At 63.0% G+C, this 22,583-nt stretch overlaps 2 protein-coding genes across 2 annotated transcripts; one reads left to right on the top strand and one right to left on the bottom strand.

The window, feature by feature from the left end:
* Positions 1–930: 930 nt before the first annotated feature.
* Positions 931–2,420, bottom strand: LOC117641408 (collagenase-like). The gene is made up of 7 exons (XM_034378697.1): positions 2,278–2,420; positions 2,123–2,186; positions 1,892–2,045; positions 1,657–1,817; positions 1,475–1,576; positions 1,260–1,402; positions 931–1,175 (listed from the first exon to the last, which is right to left on the bottom strand). The coding sequence occupies exons 1-7, from the start codon at positions 2,326–2,328 to the stop codon at positions 996–998; spliced, it is 855 nt and encodes a 284-aa protein (XP_034234588.1). The 5' UTR covers positions 2,329–2,420; the 3' UTR covers positions 931–995.
* Positions 2,421–4,371: 1,951 nt separating this feature from the next.
* On the top strand, positions 4,372–21,142 carry LOC117641406 (uncharacterized protein KIAA0754-like). Its single transcript, XM_034378695.1, has 4 exons — positions 4,372–5,686; positions 9,175–9,499; positions 16,695–16,808; positions 20,925–21,142. Exons 1-4 carry the CDS (start codon positions 4,372–4,374, stop codon positions 20,989–20,991), a joined length of 1,821 nt encoding a protein of 606 aa, XP_034234586.1. The 3' UTR covers positions 20,992–21,142.
* Positions 21,143–22,583: the final 1,441 nt, after the last annotated feature.

Genomic DNA, 22,583 nt, shown 5'->3' with positions numbered 1-22,583 from the left:
TTTGAAAGGGAGGGGTCAGGCCATGCTTTTTGCCTACTTACAGGGGGAAAGTGACGCTTTTTGCCTACCTTCCAGGCGGCTGTCTAGTGGCCAAAGGGGGGGTCATGACCCCCCCTGCGCACGCCACTGACAGTGCAAGGCGCAGTGGAAGAGGCTCCCGTTCGACGAGTCGCTTCGTCGTCGTCTGCGTCGCACTTGGGTGCGAGAGAGACAGAGCAATGAACCGCGTCTGCCGTCTGCCTCGTCTTCTCTCCGCTTTGCTTTGAGGCGTCCCGTGTACAAAGTGCACCCCCTTTGGAGAGCAGGACGGAGCATTCTGGGCCGCCCCGCCGCCCCACCGCCCGGCCCCCGGGACCAGGGGCCAGGGAAGTCGCGAGGCATCGGGACGAGATCACAGGACCACCCCGCAGCCTTCGCTCCCGCGAGGACGCGAGGACACCGCGGAGGCCGCGCTCCGCCGCTCGACCGTGGTTTACTGGGAAGAAAGGAGAGAGAGCGTACTCACGACAGCGCTATGCATGCGTCGTGGAGCCGATCTTTATGGTCTCTGCCTCAGTTACCTCCAGCAGTGACGTTGCACGCCATCGCCGTGGCTTTCTTTCACTTCCGGGCGCGTTCAGGAGTCTATTTTCCTCCGAAGGGGCGTGGGGGCGTGGCTGCCGCTACGCAGCTAAATTGCGATGTTGTCAGTGGCCGCGGCAGCCCCACAGGAAGCCTAGGGAACGGGGCTGTGTAGGCGCGCGCGCCATGTGCGTGTGTCCAAGCGTGTGTCGTTCCCGTGTACGTGTGACAGTGCTATCGGACACACGGGAAAGGAGGGCCATGAATGGCCACGGCACTTCTGGAAAGCCCGAAGGTACTCGGCACGGCCGGCACGGCAGACGGAGGCGAAGGCAGACATCTAAACGAGTGACTGACAAAACCACCAGAGAGTTTGTTTGCACGTGTTTATTCAGATCTAGCCGCCGCGGCGCCGCCGCGTCAGCCTGGCTGGCCTAGCGGGCGAGGCTGAGGTGCTCGATGCTGGACTCGATCCAGTCCAGGTAGGAGGTGACGCGGGTGAAGACGTTGGGCCAGGACGCCGCGCAGCCCAGGCCGACGCCGAAGGACGTGAGGCCGATGAGGGTGGGCTTGCCGTCGGCCTCGTAGACGACCATGGGGCCGCCGGAGTCGCCCTGCGGACAGGAAGCCTCAACTAGAGCGCGGCCGGCGGCGACGTCATCGACGCTGCCGACGTCACCGAGGCCCGCGCCGCTTACCTGGCAGGTGCCCTTGGCCCACCAGCCGGACACGCAGATGTTGGTCTTCTGCACGTAGCGGAAGAAGAAGCGCGCCCTGCAGTACAGGTTGCTGACGACGCGGGACGTGACGAAGCGCAGCACGGGGCTCTTCTTCTCGTCCCCTGCACAACAAGGAGGGCGGTTTGAACAAGAAGGCGACGTGCAAAACATTGACAAAGAGGCGGTCAACTCACTGGTGTGCGTGAGGCCCCAGCCGCTCATGGTGACCTGCGCCTTCCAGAAGGAGTCCTGGGCCTGCTCGGCGGACGGCAGTCTGATGGGCTGGACGCGGTCGTCTGCATGGAGCACAGTGGCGAATCAAGGAAGGCAGGGACGACGAAGACGACTACCACATCGACGCGAACGAAACACTCACTGAACTTGATTTCCTCTCGGACGTAGAGCAGCGCGATGTCGTTGGCCACGGCGCCGTCGGAGCCGAACTTCTCGTGGACGAGCTTCTTCTTGGTGATGTACGGGGTGCCGTCCTGGTCGATCTCGTGCGCGCCGGCCCAGATCAGGAACTGCGTGCCGTGCCTGTGCCGTGGTGGGTATGAGAAACCTAGCGCCGCGCGAGTCACCGGCCCGGCGCTGTACGGGTCTGTACTCACTCGGCGCAGTGGGCGGCGGTGATGATGATGTGCTCGGTGAGGATGGAGCCGCCGCAGAAGGCCTTGCGGCCGTCGACCAGGTCGATCTCGATGCCGACCTGGTGGGGGAACTGGCCGGGCGTGGCCTCGTCGCCGTTCACGATGCGCAGGGGCGCTGTCAAGTTAAGTTATTTTAATCGGTAATAACCGAAACAGAATCAGAACGAAATCAGTTCAACACAGTATACTCACCGTCATGGGGTGCGGACTTGGCCTGCGAAGCGTGCAGCTTGGGCTGAACATCCTCATAGGCGGCCTAGGGAAAAGTAAACCAAAGCTGATGTCCATTTCACCCAGCCCAAAGCAAACGATGGCGTTGAAACGCGATCGAAGCTACCCGCGCTTACCTGCACGGCCGTCGCCGCGACCAGCGCAAGCACAGTCAGGAGCTTCCACATGTTGAGGCTGAGAAGAGGTTTGCGCGTTCACCGGCATATTTATACGCCGCGTCCCAACTTGTTCTTCGAGGACCAGATACAGAGATAAGCCCGCGAAGTGCGGCAAACGCCTCCAGATGAGCCGACTGTACACCTATCGAGACCTTTGTCTGTTTGCATCACTGTGTGCAGTTATCCCCGTGTTTTAGAGTCATGAAACCAGGCAGCGGTCACAGGCAGTCTGAAACATGTTGACTCAAGACAGCATCTCCTGGAGCATCTCCTCTAGGGCATCTTTTTCACTATAATGGATTTTGAGCGGATTCAAGCGGATGAATTTTAAAGCGGCACCAGAAAAATTCAGTCTAACGCGGGTTTGACTCTGTCTTCGGCCTAGATCCGCACTGGAACTCTGGACTACAGAAATCCTGTATGAAATTTCAGAACGCCTTCCGTTGGAGGGCAGTGGCCGCGGATGCCGACCCTTGGTTACTGCTGCGATTGGAATACTATCTCTGCTTTGTCGCCTGCCAACCGACCGACCCACCAACCGAGTCGAGTGCATCGGAAATTATCTTCGGCGCGCTGCCTCGTGCCCTGTGTCACCCTGTCAATCAAAGCAGACACTTGTCTATTTGCCATCAGGCAATGTGGGTCGAGTGTCATCGTTAGACCTGCGCGAGTTGCCCGGGCGACGCTAGCGAGGCGCGAACGCAGCGCCACAGCCTGCAGGCAGCCGCCGGGCAGCCCAGCTCGCGGTGGTGCGCGTTGGGCTGCCTACCCCCGGTCGCACGGCGCTCGGCAGCGCGCCCCGCCAAGCCCTGCAGGACTGCATGCCCGCCCAGACGGCGGCGCGTAGATAAGTGTGTCCTTTCCCAAGCGCCTCGGCACACAATGCGTGGCCTGGTCCTGGTCCTGGTCCGGGCCCTTGTCGGCCTTGTTCCGGGCACACACGGCCTGCTCGCTGTGCCCTGCTCGCTGTTCGCATGGCCGGCGTACGGTCCTCTCACGGCACGGTGAGAGGACCGGTGCGGCGCGGCGCGGTGCGGTGCGGTCAAGCAGGACCATCCGCGTCGTCCAACACCGCGCGCCGCCGCGCCGGGGAAGGCCGGGGGCGATTGGCGGCAGCCAGTGACCGCAGAACCGCGAGCTTAGCGCACCCGGCCGGCGCCAAGCGCGGCTCCCGCGGCTCCCGCGGCACACCGACAAGGCCACGACGACGCCGAGCCCTGGGGCAGCCCGGCCGCCCCGCCCGAGGCCTCGTCATCACGGACAAGCACCGCGGCGCCGTCCCGCGTGCGTCGGCGCGGCGTTCTGCCCCGTGCCCGTCGCGTCCGCGTCCACGACGACATGCCCAGGACGGAGCCGTCCTTCTGACTCTCCCCGAAGTCGCTCGCCGAAGCCGACATGACTGACACGACAATGAAGGCGACCACTTTCTCCGCGCATTGTCAGCCCGGCGACCTCGCGGGGGTGTTCCCTGCCGACCTCACCCGCCCCGCCCCGCCGCGCCTCACCCCGCCCCACCCCACCCCAACTGCTCATTTCGAAGTGAATGCGAGCGAAAATAAGCGGCATGAAGGACCTCGGCGGCAGCACGCAAAAGAGAGGCTCTGGCCGCGAGGGAACTGCATGTCGTGGACTCGTACTAGCCGGGCCTAGCCGGGCCCTGCTCCGGACGACCCGCCGTGGCCCGCTAAGGCCCACCGAGCCCCGCCGTACCTCACCTCGCTACGCGTGGCTCCCAGCGCGGGGCAGGGGCGGAGGAGGGGGGGGGGCAGGGCGACGGGGTACCCGCGGAAGAGTACGGAGGCGGAAGGGGAGGGGCGGACGCGGGCAGCGGACTGCGGTAAGGTCTCCCGGCCGTGTCTTGCCCTGCCGTGCCGCGCCGTGCCGGCCGCTCCGTGCCGTGCCGGGTGTGGCGTACTGCACCGCGGCACCGCGGCACCGCGAGACGCTCCGGTCCCGTACCTCGGAACGTCGGCAGGGACCTGGCCAGGCACCGCCAGTCCTTAGTCCGCGCCGCGCCGCCGACCCGTCACCACGCCGAGCCTCGCCGAGGCCATGGAGCACGTCAAGCTGGCGCACGGCGGCCTGCACGCCGGCCTGCACGGCAACTCGCGCGCCGGGGTCCTCCGCGGGGTGGTGAAGCCGCAGCGTGGCGGCGTGCGCTGCTGGGTGCTGGCGGCGGGCATCGCCCTCGCCGTCACCTTCGTCTTCGTCGGCATCACGCTGTGGCTCGGGCTGAGCGCCGCCACCAGGATGGCCACGCCCACCGAACGGCCCCGCGACCCGTTCCGCGACCTCAGGGTGGCGCCGCCCCCGCAGCCGCATCCGCAGCCGGTGCCGCCGGCACCCACGCGCCAGCCGCCAGCGCCCGCCGTGCACCTGCCCAAGAAGCGCAAGGGGCAGGTGGAGAAGGTGCAGCAGCCCGACGCGACGGCAGGGGACGCTGTCGCCACGCCGACGCCTTCAACAACGCCGTCCACGACAACCACGACCACCACGACAACGACGACAACGACGACCACCAGCACAACCCCTCCGCCGGAGCAGGAGCCCATGACGCGGCCGCCCCCACAGCGCGACGTGGACGCGGACGCGGACGTGGACGTCCTCACCCGTCAACCACTGCAGAGCGCCGTGGTGCCCCCAGCGCCGCCGCCAGCGCTGTCCACGCCGCCTCCGTCGTCCTTCCGGCCGTCTCCGCCGGCACGACGCCCACCCCCGCGAGTGTGGTCGCCGCCGCCGCCACCCTCCGCGCCGTGGTCCCCTCCGCTGGAGCTGCGGCCGCCGCCGGTGCCGCTGCCGGCCGACGACCCCATGGTGGCAGAGGCAGCCACTGCACCGGAGTGGCGGCACGGCATCGTGGCCGAGCCCCCCATGGCCGTGGACGAGCCCTTCCACTACGACGGCGCCGCCCCCGAGGAGGCAGAGAGCCCCGTGCTCGTGTTCATGCAGGACCGCCTGCACTCGCTCAAGGAGTGGCTGGCGGCCACGCACGCGGGCCAGGACTGGCAGGACATGGTGGGCGCCGTGAACGCCTCGCTGTACCGCGCCGACCCCGCGCCCGCGCTGCGACACCTGCGCGAGATGTACTACAACACGTCGCTGAGCGCCGCGGACGGCGACGTGCCGCTCGCGTCCCTAGTGTACCCCACGGACCCCGCCGTGCTCAGCAACTCGTCCAGCCTCGTGTCCTTCGGGCTGCTGGCCTTCGACCTGCTGCTGCTCCGCAACGTGCAGCTGCTGGCCCGCGGCGAGGACGGCCCTGCCGGCCAGCGCGCCGAGCAGCTCATGAAGGACCCCGAGGTGCAGGCGCTGGGCGCGCTCTTCATGCCGCCCCAGGAGGTGCGCCAGCTGGTGCACCAGGACCAAGGTGAGGCCCCCGTCAGCCGCCAGCGGCCGAGCCAGCGGCCGTCAGCACCATGACGTCGACGTTCTGGCGCCAATCTGGCGGTGTCTGTGTCGCCCACCTGATCCTCCCCACCCCCGTCCTCTCACCTGCTATCCTCCGCCCCATCTTCCGGCCTGCCTGGCTGCCTGGCTGTCTGCCTGCCTGCGTTGGTTTGATAAACCGCGCCGGTGCAGAGTGACAGTGGCAAGGCACTGCGCGACACGACTCTGGAAGGCAGTGGTTGTTGTAATGCCTTTGGTGCCCCAGCCTCCGGCAATGTGAACCGTTTCCCCGAGAATGCCTCCAGCACGCCTCCAGCATGCTCAGGGATCCGGCTACACCAACAACAAGCCGAGTACAGTACGCAGTGCTTCGCAGGGGCGGACAATTTGTCAGGCGGACCAGCGAGCCAAATCTCGGCCGCGGTTTTTTCTCTGTTCTTTTTTTTTGTGGCTAGAAAAATGGATGTTGTGGTATGCTAAGCAGGCCATGTCATCCAGACAACAGCCCCCTCCCCGTCAGGTCTCAAGTCGCGTCCAGGTCTTGTCACGAGGACACCGTTTTTCACGCTCCAGTTGGAAGGGCGCGAATCCGCCAGCCACCCCTTGTTATTATTTTTTACTGTAATAACCCCGGCACCTCAACACAAAGCGGGGCGGCGGTGTGACACGACGAGAAGGCATCAGCGAGTCTCAGCCGCGTCGCGCATCGCCAGCCAGTCGCCAGCCTAGTGGAGCGTTGAACGTAAAAGGGGCCGTTAGACGAAAGTGCACGTGCATCAGATGCGGGATTCGAACCAAGGATACTTGATGTGGATGCGGTGGCGGTGGGCGACCCGGCACGCGCGTCCAGCACGCCGGCGGTGCGATGCTCCTCACGTAGGAAAGCAAAGACCAGCCGAGACGCACCGCGGAATCACGGCACCGCGCGAATGGCAATTCGAATCATTTTTCCCGGTGGCGTGACGGAGCGTCGCGACGCTGTCGAGAGGGCTTCGCGGCTTCGTGGCTTCGCGGCCTGCCTGCCTCGCCTGCCTCCACGGGGCGTCGCCGTCCACCGTCCCGTCCGAGATTTGCCTTGTCACCCGGTCATTTTGTTATCCGCGGGAACTTTATAAACTCGAGAACCACGACCGCGCCCGGCCTGGCCCTGCCCTGCCCGGCCTGCCCGTAGGCCGGAGGGATTTCATCTCTGCTTAGCGCCAGCAGACTCCATCATGCCGCTGCGGGGGGCCGGCCTGCTGGTCGCTGGCAGTGCCATGGGCAGCCAAGATACTCCAGGGAAAGAGATGCGCCGGGCTTTCATCCCGGAATGGTGTCGCAATACGGAAATGGACGGACCGCGTGGCCAAAGAGGCCCTCTCCGCGATGAGGACCAGCAGGGGCCAGCAGGGACAAGGCCTCGCGGCAGCCGGCGTCCGACACTGCGGGATGGGACCGCACGCACAGTGGGCCAGAAGACCGGTGGAGGCGGCCAAAACTCCAGACGCGTTTTGAGCTCCAGAGTCGCTACACAGGCCTCGAACCGAACGTGTGACCCCACCAATGAATTCCTCGTTCGGAGAGCAATCCATTGGTGGGGTCACACGTTCGGTTCGAGTCCCATTTAGTGACTCTGGAGCTCTAGACTTTTGGCCGCCTCCACCGGTCTTCTGGCCCACTGTGCGCACTAGGGATCTAGACCACGCAGGCCGATCGGCGACGCCGGCAAGAACGAGACCAGGACTAACGCGGTGCCGCGCTGCGCTGCGCGGCGACAGCAATGACCGGCCCGTGCTTGTCTCGTCGACCACTTCATCAAAGCGTCAAAGCCGTGCCTTTTTTGCGCCTTGCCGCCGCGCTGGCTGGGGCCGATTCTCACGGCGGGCGCCGCGACGCCGCGCCGGCCCGCGGGAAACTTCCCTCTTTCCTGCGGGAAATTTCCCCGTTCTAGAAACGTTTGGCGCGTCGTTCTCGGAGACACCCCCGTCTGTCCGTGGTCGCGGCGTCGCGGCGTCGCGGCCCGTCCCGGCGTGTGCGCGGGCGGGGAGATTCGTCCGGCCTGCGGGACGCCCCCTCCCCCCCCCCTCCCCTTTCCCTGCCCCTTACGGTTCCGCCCAGGCGCGGCGAGGCAGTGCGAGGCGCCGATCACCAGTCGAGCGGAAAATCTAAACAAAAAGTCTCGGAAAGGCACGCCGCGGAGGGCGGGAGGACACCGACGGCACCGCAGGGCCGCGAAGGGCAAGGCAGGCCTAGCGCTGCCGAGGCCTGAGGCCCGAGGACCTGGAGGACGGAGAACAACAAGACCGATGAGCTGCCCGGGCAGTGCCCGCAGCGCCACCGAGCTCGCCATCGGATTTGAAAAGAAAGATGGATCTGCAAGGCGGTGGGCCGGGATCAGCGGCTGCTCGGCTCCGCGCTCCGCCCGCTTGCTGGCTGGCGCCGGCTTGGCTGGCGGCCCGGAAAATAATAGAATTGGACTTTTCTTCGTTCCGCCGCCTCGGACCGTCTTCTTGGACGTCTTGGACGCTTTGGACAGCACTAGCGGGAGCGGCGCCGGCCGAGCAGAAGACAATTCATTCGATTCCGGTTCCGGTGGGATTAACGAAATCAGCGCGACGACGGGGGCAAGCTACTCCGAAAAAAATAAATAAAAAGAACGGTGGCTCGCAAAAAAAAATCCTCATGAATTATTCAAACTAGAGCGCTATTCTATTCAATTCCAGTTCGCTTCTGGGATTGTGTGGGCGTGGACCGCGGAGGAGTGCATCATGGTGTATTTGGTGGGGGTTCTGGTGGGGTTCCCACGACCTCCGCATTTTCTATCATTGCCCCGTCGGCCCGGCCAGGGCGGCCAGGGCCCGGCCTGCATGCCTGCCCGTCCGGCTGTCCGTCCGCCCATCTGTCCGCCCAGCCACTGCTCACCCATCGCACGCCATCAGCGCGATATGCAGCCACATTTTTCACGTCTCGAAGTGCAGATCCGCAGCAGTAGCGACCTGAATATGTTTTTCATGTCCGTGAGCGTGTTTACGTGTGTGTGCGTGTGTGTGTGTGGTGCGTGTGCGCGTGTGTGAGTGTGAGCGCGTTTATGCGAGCCTCGTCTCTTCGGGACTCGCGCAGCAACGATCTCCCCGCAGGGCATAGGCTAGGGATTTCTCCCCGACCTCGACAAAAAAATCAAATCACTGTTGGAGTTTAAAGGACCTCCATTGTGCGTCGCGTGCTAGCCGGAGCGCCGGAGCCGTGCTTAGAGCAATGCCAGAGCTCGGGCCTGGGACTGCCAGGGGCTGCCTTGGGATAATAAAGCCCCACCCTGTTGTTTGGGCTACGCGGGCGGATCGGTGCGGTGCTCCCGGACGACAACCAGGTCGCCGTCGTCCAGGCGTCAACGAATTGACTCCAGCACGGGGCCACACACTCAATGCTTATGTCCATAACTATTGCTGTTTTTTGTTACTTCGTCTAACGTCACTCCGCTCTGCTCCACAGACTCGTCGCAGCTGTCGGTGCGCATGCGCGGCGGCTCGGACGACGAGGAGGCCTCGGGGTCCAGCGAGGAGGTGACGCTGGGCGCCGTGGTGCAGGAGGTGACGTCCTTCCTGTCGTCGGGGCTGCGCGCCGTGCTCAACCTGGGCAGGGCGTACCGGGCCACCGTGGCGGCGGCGCGCAGGGCGACCGCGGCGCAGCAGCGGGACAGTCAGGGCTGGCAGACGTCGAAGAGCCCCCTGGACTGCCTGTGGACGCTGTACTGCAGGAGCCTGGACAAGACGGCTCGCCTCAGCGGCCCCTACGGCTTCCTCGCCAAGCTCAACGGGTGAGTAGTGGCGGGAAACACAAAATCCTGCCCGGATGGTATTTGAACCCGGGCCCGTTTTGCTGTGGCTGCTCTGCGACCGTTACGGCGCGCGGCGCGCCATGCAGGCTGACTTGCACGCCGCCATACCGCATGGCGCTCCTCGCGTGAGACTCCACTGCCACTAATTTGCAGGAAAAGCGCGGAGCCGGGGCGGGGCGGGCGGGGCGGGGCGGGGAGGAGCGGGGTAAACCGGGGCGACGGTACTCTATTGGGACGGTCTGGGGACGGCTAGCAGGATGATTCCGAACAACACTGTGCTTTCGGTGCTGTCTCTCTCGCCCCGCCCTACGAGTGCGAGAGAGACGGCACGGTTGCTCGGAAGCAGCTTGCTGGGGACACACTGCCGCTGCCCTGCTGCTCTTCATCCCACCCGCTGCTCCGTAAACTTGCGCCTCACGACTCCGGGGTACCGACCGTACCGACCGGCCGGCCTGGCCGGGCCTGGCCGAGGGCCGCGCTGGCCGTGGCGCCGTGGCGGCCGTCCGCGTGGAAAGTAGGCGGTGCGGCCCAGGACGCCCAGGCCCGGCCGGCGCGGCGCCGCACGTTGGACGCCGGACGCGGCCGCGCCGCCCTGCCGCCGCCAAAATGTCTCGGGTTCAAACCCCCCCACTGACCATACATGATTTTCTCTCCCATCCGCCGTCCGCCCGCCGCCGCCGCCCAGCGCTTAGGGCCAGTAGGGCGCCCTGCCCGTGCCCTGCCCCCGTTCCGGCGGCACTCCGGCGCCCGAAAGTCGTCGTTGTTATTTTAACACTTTACGACGAGACGGGGCCGGCGGGGCGGCCCCGCGTGGCTCAGCACGGCCCACTGCGCGGCCCATTGTGTGCCCGGTGGCGCGTGCGGCGTGCCTGTGCCCGACTGGAGGTGCTTCGAGGGCCTCGTCCTCGCCATGACACACGTCGGACTATCCATGCCTGTCAATAAGCAAGCACTCCGCGTCGGCCTCCTTGGCCTGCATCCCGGACAGCGCTTTCGACGCCGTCTCTCTCGCACTCTTGGGGCGCCCTCCGCTGCGGCGCAACAGAGACCGCGTCCCCGTGGAGTTACGCGGTTGTCGCGCGCTAATCCTGCTCGCCCACAACGCACGGAAAGAAACGACGAGCGTGGTCGATTTTGACGCGCGAAACGGGTGCATATTTGAGCGCGGTGTGCCGAGCGCGGCGGCGCGGTCCCCGAGTCCCCAGCCGGCGAGCCCCGCCGCCGCCGCCCCGCCCCGCGGCCTCAACCAATACATAATTTAGAGGAGCGCGCTGTGTAGGCTGGAGAGGTGATAGGGTGCCGAGATGGTGGCCTTTGTGGCGTGCTGGCGGACGGCGTTCGCGGAGGCCGGCCGGGCTTTACCGCGTGATGGACAGGCAGATTGGCAGCAAGAAAGCGACAGCGCGTCCCGGCCGTCCCGGGTCCCGGCGTGTCGGCCCGGTGGGCCTCCCACCGCCCGGCCCTATAGGGCCCGGCCGCCTATAGCCGCCCTGATCACTCTCTCACTGCTTCATTCATCACCAAACGGTCGGCTTGGCACTCCCGGCGTCGTGTAGCCGCCGCCGACTCGCATGCCAGCCGCTGTCCGCTGTCGTGGTTAACATGGAGCTAATTGGCGAGCGGCAAGGCAAGTCGCCCTGCTCAGCGCTGCTCGAGTACCTCTACCTCTAGGCCGTGGTGGCGGACACCATTGCGGTTCCGTGGGACGACGGCGCGATTGGTCGGTGGGGAATCCGGCAAGCAATCTCAGCGACCCGCGACGTTGCCCAGCTGGAACCTTGTTTTGGGCCGAATTTAGGAGGCCGCTTCGTCTGAACACTTGTAGCGATTCGCTCTTCCCGTGAGACCTTTCTCTAGAATGCTCTGCCTTTGGTGTTATGTTGATTGACATCGTCGGTAACACTACTCGTTTGGAAAGCCAAGGCGCCGATAACTGGGTCGAAATGCAGTCAAAAATGTCTGGCAGACATTCGTCAACTTTGCGGCTGCAGGGTAGGCTTAGTTGTCCTGCTCGCTGCTCTTGATGGGCTTGACTCTTCAAGAGCTTGACTTTCCGTCGCAGATTACAGCCATTGTGTGCGATCCAAAGACCCGTGCCCCCGGCCCGTCTCTCTCTCTCTCTCCCCCCCCCCCCTCTCTCTCTCTCTCTCTCTCTCTCTCTCTCTCTCTCTCTCTCTCTCTCTCTCTCTCTCTCTCTCTCTCTCTGTCGCGCGCGCGCACTCTCCTCTGCTCTCTCCGCCGCGTGCGGGAGGGAGACAGGACACGCTGCGCCGCGCGCCGCGTGGGAAACGTTTGGAAATTCGCCGCGCCGTGTCGCGTTTCGGCACATTGATTTCGCTCTCTGCGCGTCACCGCGTCGCCGCGACCGGTGACTGCTGTCGCCAGTGGCGTGCGCAAGGGGGGGGGATGTCGTGACCCCCCTTTTGCCCACTAGACAGCCGCCTGGAAGGTAGGCAAATTGCGTCACTTTCCCCCTGTAAGTAGGCAAAAATCATGGCCTGACCCTCCCCTTTCAAAACTTCTGCGCACGCCACTGGCTGTCGCTGTCTCTCTCCCTCTCGGCGGCCCAGTGGCCGGGGCACTGGGTAATAACGCGCACGGCGGAAAATCAACACCGCCATTAATTGGCTGGCGGGCCGACTGGTGGACCGGCCGACCGGCGGACCCACACGCGCTGCTGTTTTGTTTCGCGGTGATTGATTCGATGGGCCAATCGCGGCTCTCCATGGAGTCGGCGCTGCAGCCGACCCATTCCGGAGGATCGCTTCGTCGCTCTGTCTCTGTCGCACTCGAGGAGCGGCGCGTCGTGGTGCGAGAGAGACAGACCCCTGTAAAAAAATTTTAGTGCGTTCTCGTGCTTTTCTGGTGCAACCGTAGTGCATTATCGTGCAATCGAAGGGCATTCACAGTGCGTTTTAGTGCGAACATGGAGCCGCCGTAGTGCAATTTCGTGCAATCATAGTGCATTCGTAGAGCATTTTAGTGCGAATGAAGTGCAGTGGTAGCGCTAGCGCAGTGCATTCGTAGAGCGAATTAGCGCTAGCGTAGTGCATTCGCAGCGCGCGTAGCGCAGACGTAGTGCAGGCCGCCCCACCCGCGTCCACCAGAACGTCCGGACGACAGAGAACCCACACGGTACCCCAAACCTGGGCAAAGGATGTGCAAAGCGCGCGCAGGCCGCGGGTCTGATGCGGAGTGCAAAACAAGTGCACCCTGAAAACGGCGCACGCTGCTTCAGGAACACAGGGCAAGGTGGTGGGGAACTCCCTGCAGACTTCCGCAGGGCAGCGCCTGGAGCCAAATTTCAAACTTGACCGAATACACATCAGCTTACAGAATTAGATTCGTCTCAAGAAGACAAACAAAAAATGTCAACACATATAATGGGTTAAAATGGAAAATGAAAGAATTATTGAACTTCTAATGTCTTTTTGACCATTTTTGCACTCTAAAAATCCAATAACTCTTTCATTTTCTATTTTAAGCCATGACATGTGTTGACATTTTTTGTTTGCCTTCTCGAGACGAATCTAAATCTGTAAGGTAATGTCTATTTGGTGAAGTTTGAAAAATCACTCATCTCAGCGAAGTTCAAACTCTACAACAAAGCCGCTCTTGTCAAAATATCTCCAGCCCAAGGTGGTCCGAGGTGAGAGATTGGGTCACGGAATCGGTTTAAACTTTGTGGGCTTAACAGGTACCATTAGGACCTATCAACACTAAGAGGGAGGTTGGCCAGCACAAACAACACCTGCAATATTTACATTTTTCTACATTTGACAAATTTAGCGGGAAAATGTCGCTTTTTGATCTTATGATAGTTTAAGTTGTTTGCTCAGTTCTGGATTGTATTTCTTCCTTCTAGTCATAAAAAGAGGAGAAAAATGGTGCCGACCAAGTTTTGAACGTTCCTTGGTTTGGCCTACACAAGGAATTTTGAAAAAGGATTGAATAAAATTGGTTTTTCTTTTGTAGCTTATGTGAAACTGTTGCACCTAGGGACTACATAGTAATTGTTTATTAGAGGAGAGGAAGGGAAATGAGACCTACCAGGATCAAGACTTTGGTGGTTTATTTTGAGGTGACAGTTTCAATGTTTTCGACAAAATTCCCTTTTGTAGGCCAAACCAAGGAACGTTCAAAACTTGGTCGGCACCATTTTTCTCCTCTTTTTATGACTAGAAGGAAGAAATACAATCCAAACTGAGCAAACAACTTAAACTATCATAAGATAAAAAAGCGACATTTTCCCGCTAAATTTTTCAAATGTAGAAAAATGTAAATATTGCAGGTGTTGTTTGTGTGGCCAACCTCCTCTTAGGTTGATAGGTCCTAATGGTACCTGTTAAGCCCACAAAGTTTAAACCGATTCCGGACCCAATCTCTCACCTCGGACCACCTTTGGGGTGGAGATATTTTGAAAGAGCGGCTTTGTTGTAGAGTTTGAACTTCGCTGAGATGAGTGATTTTCAAACTTCACCAAAAAGAATTACCTTACAGATTTAGATTCGTCTCGAGAAGGCAAACAAAAAATGTCAACACATGTCATGGCTTAAAATAGAAAATGAAAGAGTTATTGGATTTTTAGAGTGCAAAAAAAGGTCAAAAAGACATTGAAGTTCAATAATTCTTTCATTTTCCATTTTAACCCATTATATGTGTTTACTTTTTGTTTGTCTTCTTGAGACGAATCTAATTCTGTAAGCTGATGTGTATTCGGTCAAGTTTGAAATTTGGCTCCAGGCGCTGCCCTGCGGAAGTCTGCAGGGAGTTCCCACCACCTTTCCCTGGTTCCTGAAGCAGCGTGCGCCGTTTTTAGGGTGCACTTGTTTTGCACTCCGCATCAGACCCGCGGCCTGCGCGCGCTTTGCACATCCTTTGCCCAGGTTAGGGGTACCGTGTGGGTTCTCTGTCGTCCGGACGTTGGTGGACGCGGGGGGGGGCGGCTTCGGGCGGCCTGCACTACGTCTGCGCTACGCGCGCTGCGAATGCACTACGCTAGCGCTAATTCGCTCTACGAATGCACTGCGCTAGCGCTACCACTGCACTTCATTCGCACTAAAATGCTCTACGAATGCACTATGATTGCACGAAATTGCACTACGGCGGCTCCATGTTCGCACTAAAACGCACTGTGAATGCCCTTCGATTGCACGATAATGCACTACGGTCGCACCAGAAAAGCACGAGAACGCACTAAAATTATTTTACAGGGGGAGCGACGACGAAACCATCCTGCCGAATCGCTCGGCCGGCCCGTTGCCCGAGGCCAGTCGCCGTTGGCCTCTGTGTGGACTGAGTCGCTCTCTCTCTCTCTCTCTCTCTCTCTCTCTCTCTCTCTCTCTCTCTCTCTCTCTCTCTCTCTCTCTCTCTCTCTCTCTCTCCCTCTCCCTCTCTCTCTCTCTCTCTCTCTCACCCGTGCGCTGCGCCCCGGGAGTGCGAGAGGGACAGAGCAACGAATCACCACTGTTTCCGGTTCGGTCCCGTGAGGAGCGGTGAGGAGCGGTGACCGCAAGGGGCGTCGTTCGTTTCGCCGCGAATTAAAACTGGTTGATTCGCCTGCATTGTTACGACGGTCTCGATTCGGCGCCGCGGCGAGGAGGACGAGGAGGAAGAGGAGGAGGAAGAGGAGGAGGAAGAGGAGGAGGAAGAAGAAGGGGAGGGGGAGGAGGAGGAGGGGAGGAGAAATGGAGCACACGTGCAAATGGCTAGGCAGGGAAAAATGCGCTGCCGGCCGTCGCGAGACACAGAGACACATGCACTAGCCTCTCTCAAAGGGGCAGTGGGGCCGGCGAGTTGGACAAGTTGGGGACGGCGAGCACGGCGAGGGTCGTCGCGAAGAGGGGAAGTTGGCGCTGCATCCGGCAACGAACGCAGCCAACGCAGCGACCTGCACGGCCAATCAGTTTGACTGTTCCCGCCGTGCGCGTCTCCCCGACACCAACACACTCTCACTACTCACTCAAACACACGCACACACACACGGACACACACACAGTGGCGTGGCCACGCACGACGTGATCATCAATTACTGCCCTTCCACGGGAGAAAAAGAAAAGCCTGTGTGGGGGACGCAGAAATTTCTCATCTCGTCAAATGCGAATCCACGGCGTCGTCCGTGCTTGCGCCGCGAGGGGGGGGGGGCGCTCTGCGCCACCACCATAGTAGTAGTGTACTAGTGTGCGGCTGGCAGTGTGGGCCCGCCCCCGCGCAAAAGTTTGCACCCTTTGCGCTGCTGGACTGCAGGGGCGCGTCCGAGGGAGACGCCGCGTGTTCTCTGTCTCCGTCTCCGCCACGGCGTCCGCGGCGAATGCGACAGAGAGGGGCTGGGGCGGCGCTCCCTCGCCCGCCGCGCCCGGTGTGTGTCCTCTGTCCTCTGCGGCGGCAGAAAACAAACAAACTTGTGCCGCTTTATCTCGCTGATGATGATGATTGGGCGAGGCGGCGTGGCGGCGAGGCCGCCGAAGGCAGGCGGGGCCTGTGGAGGCGGCCCGGCAAATCTCTTTCTCATTAGGGCTGCTTGAACTGGCCCCGACTGGCCCGCCCTCGTCGCTGTTGTTGGCCTCTTTCTCTCTCTTTCTCGCGCAGCGGGCCGACGTCGCCGACGTGCACCGTGTCATCGTTCGCCGGAACCGTCATCGGCGGCCCCGTATTAATCACTGCGTATTCATTCGAGTCGCATTGTCGTCGCATTGTTTCACCGGGCTGGTGTTGGTGGTGGTGACCCTGGCGGAATCTCCGTTGCCCCGCGTAACGGGCGAGGCAGCGCGGCGCACAGCTCACTCCGGAGCGGCGGCCGCGGCCAGGCGCCCGTTCAGGGGCCCGGCCAGGTGACACTGTGTGTGCAACTGTTGGTGACGGCTCTGTCCGCAGCTGGCACCGCGCCACGCCGTGCCAGGCCCCTGGCGCGCGCGGTTTTCCGCACAAAACCCCAGAGGTGAAAAAGCTTGCGGTGGGGCGGGGCGGGGCGGGGCGGGGATCCGCTGCGCCGTGCCCCGCAAGTACCGCACAGCGCGTGCACGCCCTGGCCGAGGCTAACCTCACGTGCCCACCGCAACCGCACAGCACTGGCCGCCTTCGTCCCTCGGGACCCTCGTAGATCTCTGGCGGCTCCAGGAAAACACACATTATCGATGGAACGCCGACTGAACACTGACTTTTGTTTTGCTTCCAGGCTCGGGCTGCGACTGCTGCTCGGCACCGTGCCCGTGGACCAGGCCCTGGACCTGCTCGTCAGGGAGGCCACCGTGGGCTGGGGCGGCATGGACTGCGGCAAGCTGTTCCCGAGGTGAGCGACACAGACAGAGACACTTCCTGAGTGAGACGCTGTCGTTGTCACTCTCTCGCGGGTACCACGGGCACCGCACCGTCGCCGGCCCGGGGATGCTGCTGCTGCGCGTCGCGGAGGAAGGAAGGCGTTGGTTATAACAGTCTTCTCGTCGCGCTTCGTGTCGCTTCGCGTGTCGCGTGCCGCGTGCCGCGTGCCGCGTGCCGCGTCGCGTGGGCGGCGGCCCGGTGCGTCACGCGGTTTCGCGGTCCAGAGCGCGGCGTGCGTGCTGTGCGTGCCGCGGCGTGGCGTGGCGTGGCGCGGTGCGGGGGCCGGCCTGTCCCTGTGATTGACAGGTCAGCGGAGGATGCTGGAGAGAGTGGTGCAGGCCGGGCGGACAGACAGGCAGACCGACAGGCGGACAGACAGGCAGGCTGGTCGGGCCCCTGAGCGCGCTTTGAACAGGGCCGGGATAGTGACGGCGGAAGGGAAGGTCGTGGCAACGCCTGCCTGGGCAACGCAGCAGTGTGTTGTGGTCGGCCGGGGCCGTGGGGCCGTGGGGCTGCAGCTGTGGCGACAGGAGGGGTGCGGAGCATAACCCTGCTGCTGGAAGGGGCTGGAAGGGGGCTGGGGCGCGTTACCTCTCCCTCCGAGAACCAGTTGAGTTGCTGGGGGTAATGGGGTGCAGCTGGGTGGAAACGGGGGAGGGGAGGGGGGATTGGGTGACTAGGTCAAGTCCGAGCCTCTGACAAACTCGACAAAACTCCTGCCGCAGAGCCGCGCGAGCGCGCCGCTCTGCCTCCTGGCGCTCGCTAAGCAGGCCGTGCACGCCAGTGCAGCACACTGATTCCCTGCAAAGTCGTCTCGTCGCTCTCTCTGTCGCACCTCGCGTGGCGTCGTGTAGCGACGCGAGTGAAAGAGAGAGAGAGAGAGAGAGAGAGAGAGAGAGAGGAGAGAGAGAGAGAGAGAGAGAGAGAGAGAGGAGAGAGAGAGAGAGAGAGAGGCCGAGGGACGAGACGCCGTTCAGGACAGCGTTGGTCTGGGCGCGCTGTGCGTGTCCGCCCGGCGAGTCGAAGAGGGTCCCCGGCGCGGCGCCGAATCTCACCGCGTCTCCCCGCCGTCCGCCGCGATCCATCACGCACCCCGCGCCTTTCCCCACGCCGACAAATCGAAAGGGAAAACGGCGGGAAATTTCCCTTCCGCGCTCTTACCGCTCTTACCGTGCGCCAGCGCGCTAGCGCGGATGGCCGGCCGACGATGCAGCCCCGCCAAGCATAACGCTTTTCAGTACCGACACCTTTTACGCTTCAACTCGTCCGCCAGCGTCGCTGCCCTGCCGTTGTTGTTGTTGCCGGCGTTGTTGTTGTTGCCGGCGTCGCGCTGGACGGTGCATCACAAAGGATCCACGCCGCCGCGACGCCCTCTCCCGCCCGGCCCCTCGCCCCCTCGAAGCAGGTCAACCGGTTTAATGTCCGAAACACAAAGGTGATTGTGCAGGGCGCCGCGCAGACGCGGACGCGACGGACGGACGGATGGACGGAGTTATCGATAAAAGTGACGGAGACGTGAAAGTGCTCCGCTGTCCCTTCGGTCCGCGTCACCACCTGCCGAGCGTTGATGCAATTTCTCTGGCGCGGATTCGGCGTGGGGCCATGCCGCACAGTGGGCCAGAAGACCGAGGCGGTCGAAACTCCGGACGCGTTTTGAGCTCCAGAGTCGCTAAATGGGGCTGGAGCCGAACGTGTGACCCCACCAATGGATTCCTGCCGCTGCCGCCGCTGTTGCTCGCGAGGCGGCGCGTGTCGCGGTTTGCATCTCCTTGATCCTGTTTGCGTTGCAAGGGCCGCCAGGGCCGCCAGGGCCGCGCGCACGAATCGACTCACCACCACGACCTGGCTCTCAGCCATATGTAGAGACCTCCCCGCTCTCCGCCCACCTCCCCCGCCCCCAGTTCGCCCCCCCACCCCCCGGCCCCCACTCGCGCGGCAAGAAGGGGGTGTTATCAGAAGGGCCGTGATTTCGTCATGACACGTACAAGATTAATGAACGGAGATGACGGTCTGGGGCGGGATGTGATGGCGGGGACGGGGCGGCGGAGCGAGGGGGAGGGGGAGGCCGTCCCGGAGGAGGGAGACGTCTTCTTCGCCGCCTTCTTCGCCGCCTTCTTTCGGCGCGCACCGAGTCCCCGGAGTGGCCGCGCAGGTGTGGCCGTGTGTGAGAAATCGCAGTGAGCAGCGCATACGGCCTGCCGGGGCGACAGGCGGCGACAGGGCGACTGCCGACGGCGCCCTCCTGCCACCGCGCCGCGCCGCTACCCACCACGCGCGGCCAATGCTAACCAGACCAATCAAGGCAAACCAACCCCAAGCGCACCCCGCCCCGCCCCGCAGCTTTAGCCCGGCCGAGCCGCAGGAACCCGATCCACGCCTGAAGTAACCGTCGCCGCCCCGCCCGGCCCCGCCCGGCCCTGCCCCCATTGCGGGGGTGCGGCGGAGACGGCCGCCCCTCCCCCTTCATCCCCCCTCGGCCGCCAACAACGCGCCGTCGCTTCTGTCAAACAAATTGTGCCTCCCGATGGCTGTCGGCATTAATCATCCCCTCCCCTTCTCCTTCCGCTCCTCCTTCTTCTCCTTCTTCTCCGCGCGCCTCGCCGCGCCTCGCCTCGGCAGCCAGGAGGTATCCGCGGTGACCGCGGCCCGGGGACGCGGAATGAAGCGATAGCAGCGATAGCGCCGGAATTCAGCTCCATACTGACTGCCGCCCCCGCCGCCCCCACCGCCCCACCCCCGGCGACAGGCTGCCAAACCTCCCACACTGTTTTTGCCTTGCCCCGCCGGCCCCGCCGGCTCTGGCGCTGCGGGACGCGGGACGCTGCGGGGGCGGCAATGGGACGGGGCGGGACGGGTCGGGACGGGCACTCTCGTTTCGGATTGCAGTCCGACAGTCCGACCCGACCCACTCCGTTCGTTCCCACAGCTACGCCGCTGGCAGCCCCGCCGCTGCCGAGAGATTCGGCCTCCGTCTCTCTCGCACCCACACGGGGCGCGGTACTGAGTGTGAGAGAGACGAGAGCGATGCTCGGAATCGCTCGGCCGGCCTGCACACCGAGCGTCCTTTCCATCGCTCTGTCTCTCTCGCACCAATAGGGGACGCCCCGTGAGTGCGAGAGAGACAGAGCGACGAAAACGACGCTCGGAATCAGTCTGCTGGCCTAGCCGTGCTGGGTAGTGGCGCCGCTGCTGGCGCTGCTCCACTGCTCCGCAAGGCAGATGGCTCCCCCAGCTTCGGCGGCTTCGGCTGCTTCGGCGGCTTCGGCAAATTGGAAATTCCCCATGACGTGGTGTTCTTCTCCTGTCACGGCGGTGGCGGTCCTCCGCCTGCTGCGCGGCGGCACGGCACGGCGTGGCCACGGAGCCATGAAGTTAGGCGCCTCGCGGAATAGGGTCAGTGGAGGACGAAAAAAAGAGGAGGGAAACAACACAGGAAGAAAACACGGCCGCGACCTGTGTGTAATGCGAGTGCGGCCTGCGTATTGGTTATTAGCACGCCGCGCGCGCACACATACACATACACGCGCGCGCGCATACACAACGCGGCCGCATCGCGAATCCGGCCGCTGCATGCCGCTCTCAGTGGAAGTTGACACTCTCCAGGGGGCCGCTCGGCGCCGGGGGCCGCTCGGGGCACGAGGCCGGTACTGCACCGTGTCCCGGTCCATGCAGGGCCGGGGCTGCCGGGCTGCCTGCCGGGGCCCTGGACCGTGGAGGCTGCACGCCAAGAGAGTCCCACGTCCCGTAATGCGCACTCATCAGACCGGGCCTGGGCCCGGGGCACACTGGCACACTGCAAAAGGCTGGAAACGCAGTGCATTCGTGTTGTTGGTTGTTGTGTTTTTATCTCTCGCAGAACCTCAGGGAGGGTCATGAGCTAGACTATGGGTGGAAGTTGGATCAGTAGCCTAAAATGACGACAAAGGCGGTGTGTGCAGTTTCGGTCCATCGAGACATGTTGTGGTGTGGAAAATTTAGCGCCCAAAAGATGTCGCATTTAAAAATTAAAAACGCTGTCGCCAAAAAGTAGTCACTGAAAGGTGAGAGCTCGAGCCCTTTCTCCCTAACCGCCTCCATTCCGTTGCAGGTGCAGTGCCGCGGACGCCGTGCCGGTGGTCCTGGACACGGCGCTGGGCCGGACGCCGGTGCTCTGAGTGGCTCCGAGGCGATCCGGGCAGCTCGCCGTGAAGCGCCGTGAAGCGCCGTGAAGCAGGTGTCGATCCCCGACTTCGACTTCGACTTCCCCGACGCGGTGGAGCGGGAAGAGCACGGCAGCAAGGCGGCAAGGCGGGGCGGGCGCGGCCAGGAAAGTGCAGCGCAGCGTCGCCTCTTCGAGTCGTCGTCGCCAACAGCGGTCTTCCGGAAGCTCATTTGGCCGTCTCCGAGTCGCCGCCCCGCGCAGCGCCGCGCAGCCAAGCGCCAATTTGAGCGCGCCGCCGCCGCGGACGCAGCCCTCGCTCTGTTTACGGCACGGCACCGCCCCGCCGCCCTGCCACTACCAAAAGACTGAAAAGTTTAAAGTTTCGGGCCGAAATGCACTTTGCGGAAGACCGGCCGGTTTCACTCTCGGCGCGGGCCGAGGCCGCCAAGGCCGCCAAGGAGGACGGCGACGGCAAACTCGCGGCGTTTTCGCGCGTTTATTACAGCAGAGCGGACTTGATGGCGGAGCGGCGCGGCGGGTGCGGGTGGCAGGCGTTTTCATCTTTTTCATCTCCTCGTGGGCTGCAGAGCCGGCAGAGCCGGCAGAGCCCCGCAGCGGCAGAGTGGCTCATAGGGCACACAACGCCCACCTGGCCACGTGGGTCTGCGCCAGTCCACTTCTCAGGGAAACGAGGGAAAGAATGGCGGAATAAAGGGCAGGCGGGCGCCAGGGCACCGCGCCACGCCGCGCCACGCCACGCCACGCCACGCCACGCCGCGCCGCACCGCGCTCGATGTGTCCCCGCGACCCCGCGGGCCATGAATCATAGGGCATTACTGGATGGACCGCATGCGAGCGCGAGCCGTCTCTCTCCCTCTCACTGCGGAAGCCATTAGGAGCGACAGAGACGGAGCGCCGCGACCGTCGCGTCGCTTTCATTGTGGCGGGTTAGCTTAAAAGTGGCCTGGGAATGGGAATGAAGAGCGAGACGTCCTTTCTTCTCCTCCTCTCCGTATATGCGACATTTGTGTGTGTCGGGCTGCTTTTTCCGGGCAGTTGCATTGTTTTCGCTTTCGACCGCGGCGGCGGCCGCCTGCTCGCGTCGCACGGCCAAAGTCGGCTGAAGGGAGCTTGTATTATTGAGTCGGGCGACAGCGTGTGCAGGGCGTGGGGCGGCCTGGGCACAGTAGTGGGCCAGAGGACCGGAGGAGGCGGCCAAAACTCCAGACGCGTTTTGAGCTCCAGCGTCGCTAAGTGGGACTCGAACCGAACGTGTGACCCCACCAATGGATTGCTCTCCGAACGAGGAATCCATTGGTGGGGTCACACGATCGGTTCGATGCCTGTTCAGCGACTCTGGAGCTCAAAACGCGTCTAGAGTCTTCTGGCCCATTGTGCTGGGCCCCAGGCGCCAGGCATGCTAGCGATGCCAGCCCGACGGGATGCTGTTCGCCCGAGGGCTGCCGTTCTCGAGAAACACGCACCGTTCTCGGCAGTACACCTCTCTCTCCTCTCCGCACTGCGCAGTGCGCACCACAAGGTCTCCGTCAGTCATTATGGAAGGGAAGGGAATGAAGATTGTGATTATTTCATACGTACATTCAT

The sequence above is a fragment of the Thrips palmi genome, unplaced genomic scaffold (genome assembly GCF_012932325.1).
Source record: "Thrips palmi isolate BJ-2018 unplaced genomic scaffold, TpBJ-2018v1 HiC_scaffold_15, whole genome shotgun sequence".
Classification (NCBI taxonomy): Eukaryota; Metazoa; Arthropoda; class Insecta; order Thysanoptera; family Thripidae; genus Thrips; species Thrips palmi.
The sequence above is the reverse complement of the archived record's forward strand: the minus strand, read 5'-3'. Positions and strand labels throughout refer to the sequence as shown.